General features: G+C 38.5%; 1 protein-coding gene across 1 annotated transcript in view; it reads right to left on the reverse strand.

Annotated features, from left to right (window-relative positions):
- Positions 1-13,943, reverse strand: part of LOC150075985 (prolow-density lipoprotein receptor-related protein 1-like) — a 1,358,636-nt gene that overhangs the window by 732,885 nt on the left and 611,808 nt on the right. Inside the window, 2 exon segments of the mRNA XM_090387555.1 lie at positions 1,495-1,671; positions 1,673-1,700. Coding sequence (XP_090243681.1) covers positions 1,495-1,671; positions 1,673-1,700 — 205 coding nt within the window.

Consider the following 13,943-nt stretch of genomic DNA (forward strand, 5'->3'; position numbering starts at 1 on the left):
GTACTATAGATGTTCAGTTTCTGCTGCATGGCTCTTTTGTTCATACTTCCATGGACAATGTTCTTCTAAATAGGCATCTATAATGCTATTGCTGTCCTCCAAACTAGTCTAAACACTTGAAATTATTCAACTCCAGATTCACAGAGCTAACTTTTCTTTATTTATTCTTTAATGAAACAACAGGGATTACCTTTATTTTAGATATAGGAAGCTTCTTTTTCAACCAACTCTCCTGGTCCAAAACACTAATAATTCTTTGGGAAGGCGATATCAATTTTACAAAACATGTAGGACATCTTCCCCACTGTCAAAACCGTAGTGTTCAGACCCCTCGGTCTCAACCTTGAGCACTCAAGACTTCTATCTTCAAACACCATACCTCTGGCAGCAAGGAAACCATTACGTGGATTGACATAAAATTAAATTTTGAAAGTCTAAACCGCTTAATAAGGGGGTCTGAACACTACGGTTCTGACAATGGGGAAGATGTCCCACATGTTTTGTAAAATTGATATCACCTTCCCAAAGAATTATTAGTTGGACCAGGAGAGTTGGTTGGAAAAGAAGCTTCCTATATCTAAAATAAAGATAATCCCTGTTGTTTCATAATATAATAGAATATAGGAATTACGGAGCACTTAATAGCTCTCTATTATCAAATTTATTTATTCTTTATATTTCTGTTCACTGGTTAAACAAATTAAATGCTGATGGCATCATTACACTTTCTCAGAGGACTTACACAAAGGAAAACATAAATTTATATTGAAAAAGGATAGTTACAGAATAGATTTGGAGAAATTTGCCTTCATCCAAAAACTATTTGTTGGGACAAACAAGAATTTGTTTCATTGTGCTGAACACAATGAAGCAAATTATTAATATTTAGCATAATTTATGATCAATAAAACAGGGGTGATGACACCATTCAAAGTCAAGAAAAGGAAATTAAATCTTGAAATTTTATTTATGATATTAAAAAATTACAAAATTTAATGAATATGAAATTACTCCACAGCAAGTCAGATACACTATTTCACTGTTGACATTTGGTGCTGAGGAGCACTATGTGGTTTGTACCAGATGTGTTTCTCTGCCTTAAATTATGGCAAGGAGAGTAACAACACTGAATGGGTGTAATCTTTAATTGCTGTACAACTTTTTAATTTCTATATATAAATAAAAATTGTTTGTAGATTGAAATTATGTTTCACATATGTAGTGGCACAAAGTTGAAACCATCATTGATACTGGAAAAAAAAAATTCTTATCTCTGTATATATTCCATCATTTCTGAAAAATGTGTATGACATGAAAGGTCTAATGAGTAAAGTTGTTTCAAATGGTTATTTAAAACTTCTGAATTACAATAAGTGAAAGCTCATTTTTAATTATATAAACTTTACAAAATGAAGGTGGAAGGGGGAGAGAGAGAGAGAGAGAGAGAGAGAGAGAGAGAGAGAGAGAGAGAGAGAGAGAGAAAGAATAGCTTACATAGCGTTCTGTTCCATCCAGATTGCATCGTTCAATTTTATCTAATCGGGCATCAGACCAGTACAGCTTCTGAGATCTGTGATCAATTGTCAGAGCATTGGGCATACGGATATCTGTTGTAATTATAGATTGCAAATCATATCCACTGAGATATGCTCGCTGAATACTTGGGTGACGGGGTATTCCAGTTAGTCCAATACACTCTCCTATAAGTAAAATAAAGAAAAAGTTTGACATGTACAAGCATAATGAATACAAGGAATGAAAGTAAAGAAATTTTCTTATACTACACTTAGTATCTACAATGAAGGTGGAGAAGGAATTTTGATTCAAAAAATATGAGGCTTGTTCAAAATGCAGTAGCAAAGTTTCTTTGTGCATACTCTTATGAGGAGAAGTCAAAGGAGCATTGACTACATATAAAAGGAGACAAGGCAGTTAAACAGAAGCAAGTTTCATAACCATACATGAATGTGATAATGTTGAATAGAAAGAGATACAAGTGCATGCTTCAGGTATTCTAATCTATATTTACAAAGAAAAATTTGGAAAATTTGTAAATACCACTCATTCCCTATCCAAATATTTAAATAAGAACTAGGGAATGTGAAAGTGATACTGATTAATTATTGCTTTTTGTGGAACAGCATGATCATTTTGTGTCAGGTAGTTGGCAAACTGATATCAGAAATGTAGAAATTAGTAACTACTCATTCTTGAAGAATGTGTTTGCCCGGCAATACAATAAAAGTGCTTTATGGGAACAGTGATAGTACCTTGGATAACCATGCATGGTTGGTCATGTGGCGGGTGCTGTAAAGGCATTACCATAACAGTGTCCATATCCTTCAGCACTCATTCTCTCAACATGACTCCCTATGACTGAGTTGTTAAATAAGATTAATGAGCCACTCAGAGATCAGTTTTTTAAAACAATAAAAAACATATAAGTAGCAAATCACTCTTTCACCACTAAAGCCTTTCCTGGTAAGAGCACCACTTTGTTCAATTCTCCAATTCCACTGCCCTTATTATTATTAGCCATATGGTGCAAGGAAGCCTGAGGCTTTTGCTGCACCAGCAAAAAAAAAAAAAAAAAAAAAAAAAAAAATATGAGTTACTATGAAGAGAGAGAGAGAGAGAGAGAGAGAGTCAGAAATAGAAGGGAATCCTGATGATATCCAGCTAAGGCCCCCTGGGTGTGCCAAGCCCATACTCACCAGATGTGAGCCCCTTCTCTATACTCATTCCATTCCAGCAGCTATACATCCTTCTTAAAGGCTCTATGCAGTACTCAAGATGTGGCCTGACCACTGCTTTATACAGTGGGATAATCACCTTATACCTGCTAGCAAAATTCCTGTTGATCATTGACAAAACCCCATGATCACTGACAAAACCGCATGAGCTGTCTTAACAGCCTGCCTGTTATTTGGTGTATTCATCAGTGTCATTTGGCCTATAACACACTTCTACTGTCATTTTTGCTTTGCAATGCTTAAGTCTCACCAGAGTGACTGAACACTGTACAGGCCATCCGTGTCAAATGGATGCACTGGCTCACATTTAATATACTTCTCAAATGAGAGCATAATCCCCCACAGCCCCTTTCCTATCTGGCCCGTTTACACATATTGTACTTTTCATATTCTACATCCCTTATATCTGAGTGACACCATGTTTCTGATATTCCGACAATATCTGCATTTGATGACCTAATCAGTACTTCAAATTCAGCAAATTTATTTAGTATGCTCCTAGCATTAGTGTACATGTAAGTACACATGCATCTGTCCTTACTCTTAGTTACCCAATACAGCCCATGTATTTACTTGTTCCTTAAAATGCCTGATGCTTTGCTTTCTAGGCTGCTGTATGTTTCAATAGAAACAGTGCAAGAATCACTTTCAGCTCAGCCTGCGATTAGTGTTAATCTATTGGTCTGTGTATCCACCTCCCAAGCAAGCAGTTTTCCGACCCACCTAACATTGCTTTCATAGCATCAGAATAAATTTTTGCATCCTTTCTATTTAGTTACATCACATTTCTGTTGAAGCAGTCTCTCCTGTTAACAAACACTGACCACGGTGACAAAACTTCTACCCCATGAGCCTTGCACAATCTCTCCAGGGCCGAATTGATTGACAGGGTTTTCATCATATACTCCATCCTATTGCGTCTAGGCATGAGTGAAGACAGTTTCAAATTTAACCCTAACGTGACTTTATTGAACATTGCCCTGTACTTGTTAAGTAAGTCTGCAGATCTCCTACTGTAATGTCATCAGTGCCAATGGGTACAATATCAAGAGGGTGCTGACTCTCTTTACAAGTGCCAGCTGTTAATTGCAATTTCCAAAAAAGATCAGTGTTTTGCTGTTTTATTTACTTAATTGTCATTTTAAATGTAGCTATATAGTTCTAGTTATGTTCATTATTTTTATTTTTAATTTAGATAGAGTTTTTGTAGGTTATTACTTAATATATGTAAAATTGTTGTTTCACTCTAATCTTGCAGCCATTATTTTTATATACAGTGAGTGGCAGGGAACTTAAATTTTGGTAAATGGGTAGCACTAATGTAAAACTAAATAGCATAAAACTAGATAAAATAAAACTAATACCTAATAGATAGTGTAGTATTGATAATTCATTAACTATTTAAAGTTATTAATCTCATTAATTTTCATTGCTGCTGATGCTATCAGGCAGTGTTAGATGGGTCGGAAAACTGCTAGCTTGGGGGGATACAAAGACTAACAGATTAACAGTAGCCACTGGCAGAGGTGAAAGTAATTCTTGCACTGCTTCTAATGAGCAGAAGCCTGAAAAACAAGATGCAGGGTATTTCAGAGAGTGCTGGGAGTCATTGCGGAACAAGTAAACACATGGGTCATGTTAGGGTAGCTAAGAATAGAAACAGGTGCATGTATACTTGCGTGTACACCAATGCTAGGAGTTTAGTAAATAAATTTGATGAATTTGAGGTATTGCTCAAAGCATCAAAGGCGGATATTGTTGGGATATCAAAGACGTGGTGTCACACAGATATAAGGAATGCAGAACTGGAATTTGGGGAGTACAATGTGTACAGAAAGAATAGACAGGATAGGAAGGGAGGAGGGGTTATGCTATTAGTTAAGAAACACATAAAATCCAAGGAAGTGAAGCCAGTCGACATCGCTGGACAGTGCAGTGTCGAGTCAGTTTGGTGTGACATAAGAATTGGGAGATCAAAATAGAGAGTAAGAGTGTGCTATAGGCTTAATGACTCTGATGAGTATAATAACAAACTGTACAGGGAAATAGAGTGAGCCAGTACACCAAAGAGTCTTATAATGGGGGATTTTAATTTCTCAGATATTGACTGGAATTTGTGGGTTATTATTATTATTATTATTATTATTAGCCATACGGTGCAAGGAAGCCTAAGGCTTATGCTGCACCAAACAAAAAAAAAAAAATTTGAGTTTCCCTGAGAGAGAGAGAGAGAAAGTAGAAGGAAATCACCAAGAAAGAGAAGAATGATGATATCCAGCTCGGGACCCTGGATGTGCCAAGCCCATACTCACTAGATGTGAGCCCCTGGGGTTAAATTGGTCACTCACACACTAGCAAGGCTTTTGCGGATTTATTGGATGATTGTTTTCTACATCAGCATGTTCTGGGGGGGCAACTAGAGGGAGTAATACTCTTGATTTGATTATTAGTAGCGATTCTTCATGCATTAAGAATCTGCAGATAAAGGAACTACTAGGTGGCAGTGATCACAGTGTGCTGAAGTGGGATTTACTCAAAGAGGTAACTACCATCAGGGGTAAAGGGAAGGGTTATTGCTTTCGTAAAGGCGACTATGATTGTCTGAGACAGTATTTAAATTCTATACAGTGGGACCAACTGAAGATGTTACCAATGGCAAATTCAAAATGGGAAGAACTGAAAGAACTTATCTTGGAAGCTACTAGGCTTTACATACCAACTAAGAAATATTGTTCAAGGTTTAGGCCTAAATGGATGTCAGATGAACAAATGAGACATATGACAGAGAAGAAAATGCAGGGGATACATATAAATTAACACGCGACACAGAAGCTTATGATAGCTACAAGTTGATCTGTAACCAAGTTACAAAGGCGGTTAGGCAGGGAAAGGCAGATTACGAGAAATATTTGGCAAGGGATGCAAAGAAAAACAGGTTCAGTGTTGGTTGTTGTTTATTGTTTATTTGGTTTTTAGGAGCATTAGCAACTAAGGCCATATTGCTCCGGGATATGCGGAGGTTATTCCCTGACCTTTCCGCATCCTCCGTATTTAGTGGTGACGGGCTCGAACCCCGGTCTAATCAAGAAGCGTGTGCTACGCACTGCTGCTCCTTCCCACCTGGCTACGGAGGCGCCTGTTCAGTTCAGTGTTGGGTCCATTATTGTTTTTGGTATTTATAAATGATATTGATGATGGTATATCAAGCTTAATGTCCACGTTTTCAGACGATACAAAGATTGGCAGGGTTGTTAAGTACATTACTGACACTATGCTGCTGCAACTGGATCTGGAAAGGTTGATCAGATGGTCTGAGAGGTGGCAAATGAAGTTTAACATTGACAAATGTAAAGTACTGCATATGGGAAACAGCAACCCTGTATCAACTCTGTGGTACTACACTGACAGTGGTAGAGAATGAAAAGGACCTGGGGGTAATTGTGCAGGCAGATATGAAGTTCTCTGAGCAGTGCAGATGGGCTGCAAGAGTAGCTCATGGTGTCTTGTCAATGATATACAGGAATTTTTCTAGCAGGGATAAGGAGGTGATTATTCCCTTGTATAAGGCAATGGTCAGGCCACACTTTGAGTACTGTATACAGGTCTGGAGGCCTCATTTCAAGAAGGATGTAGAGCTGTTGGAATGAGTACAGAGAAGGGCAACAAGATTAGTGAATGGAACAAAGGGGTACTCTTAACAAGAAAGGCTTAAGTTTTGCAAATTACAGTGTCTGGAGACTAGGCACCAGCGAGGTGATCTGATAGAAGTGTATAAAGCCTTGAATGGTTTGAGCATGCTCAATACTGATGGGATTTTTCCTCTTGCTCAGAATAATCATTTGAGAGGGCATAAATTCAAATTGAGGAAAGACAGATGTAGGATACACATGTGGAAATTTGCCTTTAGCCAGCGAGTAGTTGGTTGGTGGAACAGACTTCTATCCCTTGTCGTAGAAGTTGATAGTCTAAATAAATTTAAGGCTGAGCTGGTCAGGTAATTAAAACAAATGGAGGAGTGAAAACTGGGTTTTTTTTTTTTTTTTTTTGGCTGATGCTGCATAAGCTTGCTTTCTTGCATCATGTGCCTCTACTAATGCTAATGAACCACCTGGTGGCTAAAGGCACATCTATTCTGCACATCTATTCTACAGCTGTCGTTTTGAATTTGAATTTATGCCTCCTTAGGTTCGTAATCTGAACAAGTGGAAGAACCCCATCAGAATTCAGCATACTCAACCCATTCAAGGATTTATACACCTCAATCAGATCATCTCGCAGGTGTCTAGTCTCCAGCCCCTGTAATTTGCAGAACTTAAAGTCTCTCTTAGTAAGAGGATCCGTCTTTCCCCTCACCAATCTTGTTGCCCCTTTCTGTACACGTTCAAGCAAATCTACATCCCTTCCTGAAATGAGTCTTCCAGGCCTGTACACAGTACTCAAGGCGTGGCCTGACCTTTGCCTTATACAGAGGGATATATATACAGGAATTTTGCTAGCAGTGAAAAGGAGATGATTGTCCCTCTGTATAAGGCAATGATCAGGCCACGCCTTGAGTACTGTGTACAGGTCAGGCCACTCAAGGCGTGGCCTGACCATTGACAAAACACCATGATATGCTCTTGCAGCTAATTGTTGAAGTTAATGGTCAGACCACGCCTTGAGTACTGCATACAGGTCTGGAGGCATCATTTTAGGAAGGATGTAGAGTTGCATGAAAGTATACAGACATGGGCAACGATAGCGTCCTCTTACCAAAAAATACTTAAGTTCTGCAAATTGCAGCAGCTGGAGACTAAGTACCTGCAAGGTGATCTGATTGATGTGTATATGGTCTTGATTGGGTTGAGCAAGCTGAATTCTGATGGGATTCTTCCGTCTGCTCAGAATACGAACCTGATGGGGCTTAAATTCAAATTGAGGAAAGACAGTTGCAGAATAGATGAGGGGAAATTTCCCTTTAGCCAGCGGGTGGTTAATTGCTGGAACAAAATTCCATTTGTCGTTGTTGAATCTGATAAATAAAGCTTAAATAAATTCGAAGAGGAACTGGACAAACTTTTAGAGGAAATGGACATGTGAAATTGGGTTTATTTTTGGCTGATGCTACATGAGATCATACACTTGCTTTCTTGCATTACATGCCTCAATACTACTATCTTTTGTGCCCTTAAAAGATAATATCTGCTCTACGATATCATTGATCTTTGCCCCTGGAAGACATTCCTGGTCCTATTACACCTATCCTTTTTTTGCACAATATATTTCCCATTTCCCTGACATGAGATTCACCAATAACTAGCTCCTTTGGGACCAGCACATTCTGCCTTGGGTGTTGCCTTATGATTAAGTGCAAGTTCTGGTGCTGATGGGCCCCCAATTAAAATCCTTCTTGAGTATCTACCATGTTTGTGTGACCTACCTGCTCATGGTGGGTGCATGATGCCGCATCCATACTGCGAGGCAAAATGTTGCTCACTAATCTGAAATCTCTTATTTTCTGATTAAGTTGACCAAAAGTTAGCATTAGCATTAGAAGAGGTATATGATGCAAGAAAACAAGTTTATGCAGCATCACCCAAAAAAAAAAAAAAAAAATACTCCCATTTCACCCCTCTGTTTGTTCGAAATACCTGTCCAGCTGAGGCTTAAATTTATTTAGGCTATCAACTTCCACAAAAAGGGATAGAAGTCTGTTCCACCAACCAACTACCCGCTGGCTAAAGGCAAATTTCCGCACATCTATCCTACATCTGTCTTTCCTCAATTTGAATTTATGCCCTCTCAGGTGATTATTCTGAGCAAGAGGAAGAATCCCATTGGCATTGAGCATTCTTAAACCATTCAAGGCTTTATACACTTCTATCAGATCACCTCGCCGGTGCCTAGTCTCCAGATGCTGTAATTTGCAAAACTTAAGCCTTTCTTCGCAATAGCAACCCTTTGTTCCATTCACTAATCTTGTTGCCCTTCTCTGTACTCGTTCCAGCAGCTCTACATCCTTCTTGAAATAAGATCTCCAGACCCATATAAAGAACTCAAGGTGTGGCCTGACCATTGCCTTATATAAGGGAATAATCACCTCCTTATTCCTGCTAAAAATATTCCTGTATATCATTGACAAGACACCATTAGCTACTCTAGCAGCCCGTCTGCACTGCTCAATTACCCCCAGGTCCTTTTCATTCGCTACCACTGTCAGTGTAGTACCACAGAGTTGATACGTTGCTCCGGGGTTACTGTTTCCCACATGTAGTACTTTACATTTGTCAAGGTTAAACTTCATTTGCCACCTCTCAGCCCATTTGCTCAACCATTCCAGATCCTGTTGCAGCAGCAGCATAGCGTCAGTAGTGTCCTTAACAACATTGCCAACCTTTGTATCGTCTGCAAACTTGGACATTAAGCTTGATATACCATCATCAATATCATTTATAAATACAGAAAACAACAATGGACCCAACGTTGAACCCCTGAGGGACTCCACTTATAACATTAGTCCACGATGAGCAGTGTCCATTGATTACCACACTCGGTCTTCTTCCCCTCAACTGTCTTCTTTCCTCTCAGTTATTACAAAATCATCTAGCTCACTGCCAGAGTTTACTTCACCTCTGGCATTCCCCTTTCTGAATAAGTCCTCATGTGTGAATGTAGATGCAAAATACTCGTTTAGTTTGTTAGCCACCTGAGCAGGATCCTCAACTGTTGAACCAACAATATCCACTGGACCAATCTGATTGATCCCTTTCCTTCTAGAGTTTACATAGGTAAAGAACTCTTTTCTGTTTTTCTTTGCATCCTTTGCCAAGGATTTCTCATAATCTGCCTTTGCCTGTCTAATCTCCTTTTTGACTTGGTTACAGACCAGCTTATATCTATCATAGGCTTCCATGTTACCCATTAATTTATATGTATCCCATGCATTTTTCTTCTCTGCCATATGTCTTCCCTTTACCCTTGATCGTAGTTACCTCTTTGAGTAAATCCCATTTCAGCACACTGTGATCACTGCCACCTAGTGATTCTTTTATATGCAGATACTTAATGCATGAAGAATCACTACTGATAATCAGATCAATAGTATTACTCCCTCTAGTTGTCACCGGAACATGCTGAGGTAGAAAACAATCATCCAATAAATCCTCAAAAGCCTTGCTATTGTGTGAGTGACCACCCCACAAATTCCAGTCAATATCTGGGAAATTAAATCCCCCATTATAAGACTTTCTTATTTACTGGCCCACTCTCTGTACAGTTTCTTATTATACTCATCAGAATCATTAGGCAAAAAGCACACTCCTACTCTTAATTTTGATCTCCCAGTGCTTATGTCATACCAAACTGACTCGTCCCTCCATTGTCCAGCGATATCAACTGGCTTTACTTCCTTGGATTTTATGCGTTTCTTAACTAATAGCATAACCCCTCCTGTCTATCCTTTCTGTACACATTGCACTCTCCAAATTCCAGTTCTGCATTCCTTATATCTGTGTTATACCATGTCTCTGATATCCCAACAATATCTGCCTTTGATGTTTTGAGCAATACCTCAAATTCATCAAATTTATTTACCAAATTCCTAGCATTGGTGTACATGCAAGTATACATGCACCTGTTCCTATTCTTAGCTACCCTAACACAACTGTAATGCCTAAACACATGTTAGGGTAGCTATTCTTAGCTACCCTAACATGTGTTTACTTGTACTGCAATGACTCCCAGCAGTCTCTGAAATACCCTGCATCTTGTTTTCCAGGCTGCTGCTCATTCCAATAGAAGCAGTGCAAGAATCACTTTCACCTCTGCCAGTGGCTATTGTTAATCTATTAGTCCTTGCATCCCCCCCTCAAGCTAGCAGTTTTCCGACCCTCCTAACACTGCCTCGATAGCATCAGCAAATATTCTTGCACCCTTTCTATTTAAGTGTATCCCATCCCTGTTGAAGCAGTCTCTCCTGTTAAAAGTGATGTCTTTATTTTTGTTATTGTTATAATATAACTGATATGTACTAGTTAAGTACAAAATAAGCAGATAAGCTCTCACCACATAAGTGTTTCTGCACAGGTGGCATCTGGCATATTGCTTAACTTATATGAACATGACCACGTTTTAACTCTCTTATTCTACCAGTACCTCCCCTCATGCTTGTTAAACTTTTACACTGATTATGCACAATTCCTTAAAAATGTAACTTAAATCACTAAAATCCAATTCTCATCAGCATATCAATTTTTTATATCGATGTTTATAGATAACAAGCAATTTTTGAACAGATTTTAAAGGGGAGGGGGATATTCTTATTAACGTTTAATAGAAGATTCTGTTCTGGTACTCAATATAGATGTTTAGCTGTTCTGGTACTATAGTAACCAAATAAGAATAACAAACCATCAACAGCACAGGACACTGTATGCTCCCTACGTGTCAAAAATAATCTAAGTCATACATCTAATATAGTTAGGGAAACAACATGGTTGTTTTCCATTAAGATTATTACTATAATTAATACCACTCATATACCAAGTGAAATTAATAATATAGTTTATTAAGCTAAACGCCTAAATCACTATACAATTTCAGGTGACGTCTCAGGAATCATACTGATACCCATCATCAGACCATGCTGTTGTCAGACTCCTCTCGCTGATGCTCCTAAGAAAGGGGAGGGGGATATTCTTATTAACTTTTAATAGAATATTCTGTTCTGATATTCACTAAAAATGATTTGCTCCCAGAAACCTGAAGTGCATATGGCGCTTCAGGTATTTGGGAGTGGTATAAATTATAATAATAATCCTAAGTCCTACCTTTGTTTTAATATTGGTTATTAGTATAATTGTTGCACTGATAACCAATATTACAACAACTGTAGGACTTAGTATTATTATCATGGTTATCAGTATAATTGTTTTATTATGGACATCAGTATAATTGTTGAATTTCACTCATCATATTCAACACAAAAAATACCAGTTAAAAAAAAAACACTGAACAGAATACCTGTACACCTAACCAATCTAATTCTCTGCCCATGAAACTCAGCTATTGATATGGTACTTACAACAGAGTCGAATGGATAAGATCTGTTAAACTTCATTTTATTGGGCATTGACTGCTATTCTGATTCTTCTGATCATAATATCTACTCCAAATTCATCATTCTTATAAGAGAGAAATCTTTTTTGCTTTATTTCTTAACTTTTGCTTTTATCTAAATCAATGATTAACATATATAATATGAATACTAAATCGAACTTTACCCCCCACCTAACCTTTCTCCAAGGTTAGGAGACGGGGTAGTGATCATTTTAAAGTAATGTGAAGGAAGCCTCTTTCTTCAGCAAAAAACAAATTTCATCTCAGAAAGCCACTCATTTTGACCCACTTTAGTTTATACTCGCAATGTTGAGTCAGTTTGATGTGACATAAGCACAGGGAAAGCAAAAATGAGAGTAGGACTGTGTTAGTCTTCCATGTGGAACAGTATCAAAAGCTTTCCTGAAATCCAAGTATATGATATCAAAATTATTTTGTTCATCCAGTTCCTTTGTGACCACTTCACAGTATCCAATCAAATTGGCCAGACAAGACTACCACCTTATCAAACCCATGCTGTGTCTGAATTATCACTGCTGTCTTGTTTAGATGATCCTGCAATGCTTCTTTGAACAGTGACTCTTTTATTTTCCCTGGAACAGAATCAAGCTAACAGGTCTGTAATTGCTGTTGCACATGGAAGACTGCTGCACAAATTGAAGCAGTGTGGCATTGGAGGCAAATTGCTGCTATGGATAAAGGGATGGTTGAGGGGGAGAAGACAGAGATTGTTAATCAATGGACACTGCTCATCGTGGACTAATGTTATGGTTCCCTCAGGGTTCAGTGTTGGGTCCATTATTGTTTTCTGTATTTATAAATGATATTGATGATGGTATATCAAGCTTAATGGTCAAGTTTGTAAACGATACAAAGGTTGGCAGGGTTCTTAAGGACACTACTGATGCTATGCTGCTGCAACAGGATCTGGAAATGTTGAGCAGATGGGCTGAGAGGTGGCAAATGAAGTTTAACATTGACAAATGTAAAGTACCACATATGGGGAAACAGCAACCTCGAGCAACATATCAACTCTGTGGTACTACACTGACAGTGGTAGAGAATGAAAAGGACCTGGGGATAATTGTGCAGGCAGATATGAAGTTCTCTGAGCAGTGCAGACGGGCTGCAAGAGTAGCTCATGGTGTCTTGTCAATGATATACAGGAATTTTTCTAGCAGGGATAAGGAGGTGATTATTCCCTTGTATAAGGCAATGGTCAGGCCACACCTTGAGTACTGTATATAGGTCTGGAGGCCTCATTTCAAAAAGGATGTAGAGCTGCTCGAACGAGTACAGAGAAGGGCAACAAGATTAGTGAATGGAACAAAGGGTTGCTCTTACGAAGAAAGGCTAAAGTTTTGCAAATTACAGTGTCTGGAGACTAGGCACCAGCGAGGTGATCTGATAGAGGTGTATAAAGCCTTGAATGGTTTGAGCATGCTCAATGCTGATGAGATTCTTCCTCTTGCTCAGAATAATCACCTGAGTGGGCATAAATTCAAATTGAGGAAAGACAGATGTAGGATAGATGTGCGGAAGTTTGCCTTTAGCCAGCGGGTATTTGGTTGTTAGAACAGGCTTCCATCCCTTGTTGTGGAAGTTGATAGCCTAAATAAATTTAAGGCTCAGCTGGACAGGTATTTCAAACGAACGGAGGGGTGAAATGGAAGCGGTTTTTTTTTTTTTTTGGCTGATGTTGGATAAGCTTGATTTCTTGCATCATATGCCTCTACTAATGCTAATAGATACTGCTCTTCGTGGACTAATGTTATTAGTGGTTTCCCTCAGGGTTCGGTGTTGATCCCATTGTTGTTTTGTATATTTATCAATGATATCGACAAATATATAAAACAAAGTATATCAGGCTTAATATCCAAGTTTGCAGATGGTAAAAAGGTTGGGAGGGTTGTTATTAACAGTAATGAAAGTATTATGCTGCAACAGGATCTGGAAAAGTTGGGTAGATAGGCTGAGAAGTGGTAATTGAAGTTTAACATTGACATATGCAAAGTAATGCATATGGGTAGTAGTGATCCCAGAGAAATGTACCAACTGGGTGGTGTTACATTCGGGTAGTGGAGAATGAAAGAG

This window comes from Mastigoproctus giganteus, chromosome 13 (genome assembly GCF_048544385.1).
Source record: "Mastigoproctus giganteus isolate SK-2022 chromosome 13, ASM4854438v1, whole genome shotgun sequence".
Taxonomy (NCBI): domain Eukaryota; kingdom Metazoa; phylum Arthropoda; class Arachnida; order Uropygi; family Thelyphonidae; genus Mastigoproctus; species Mastigoproctus giganteus.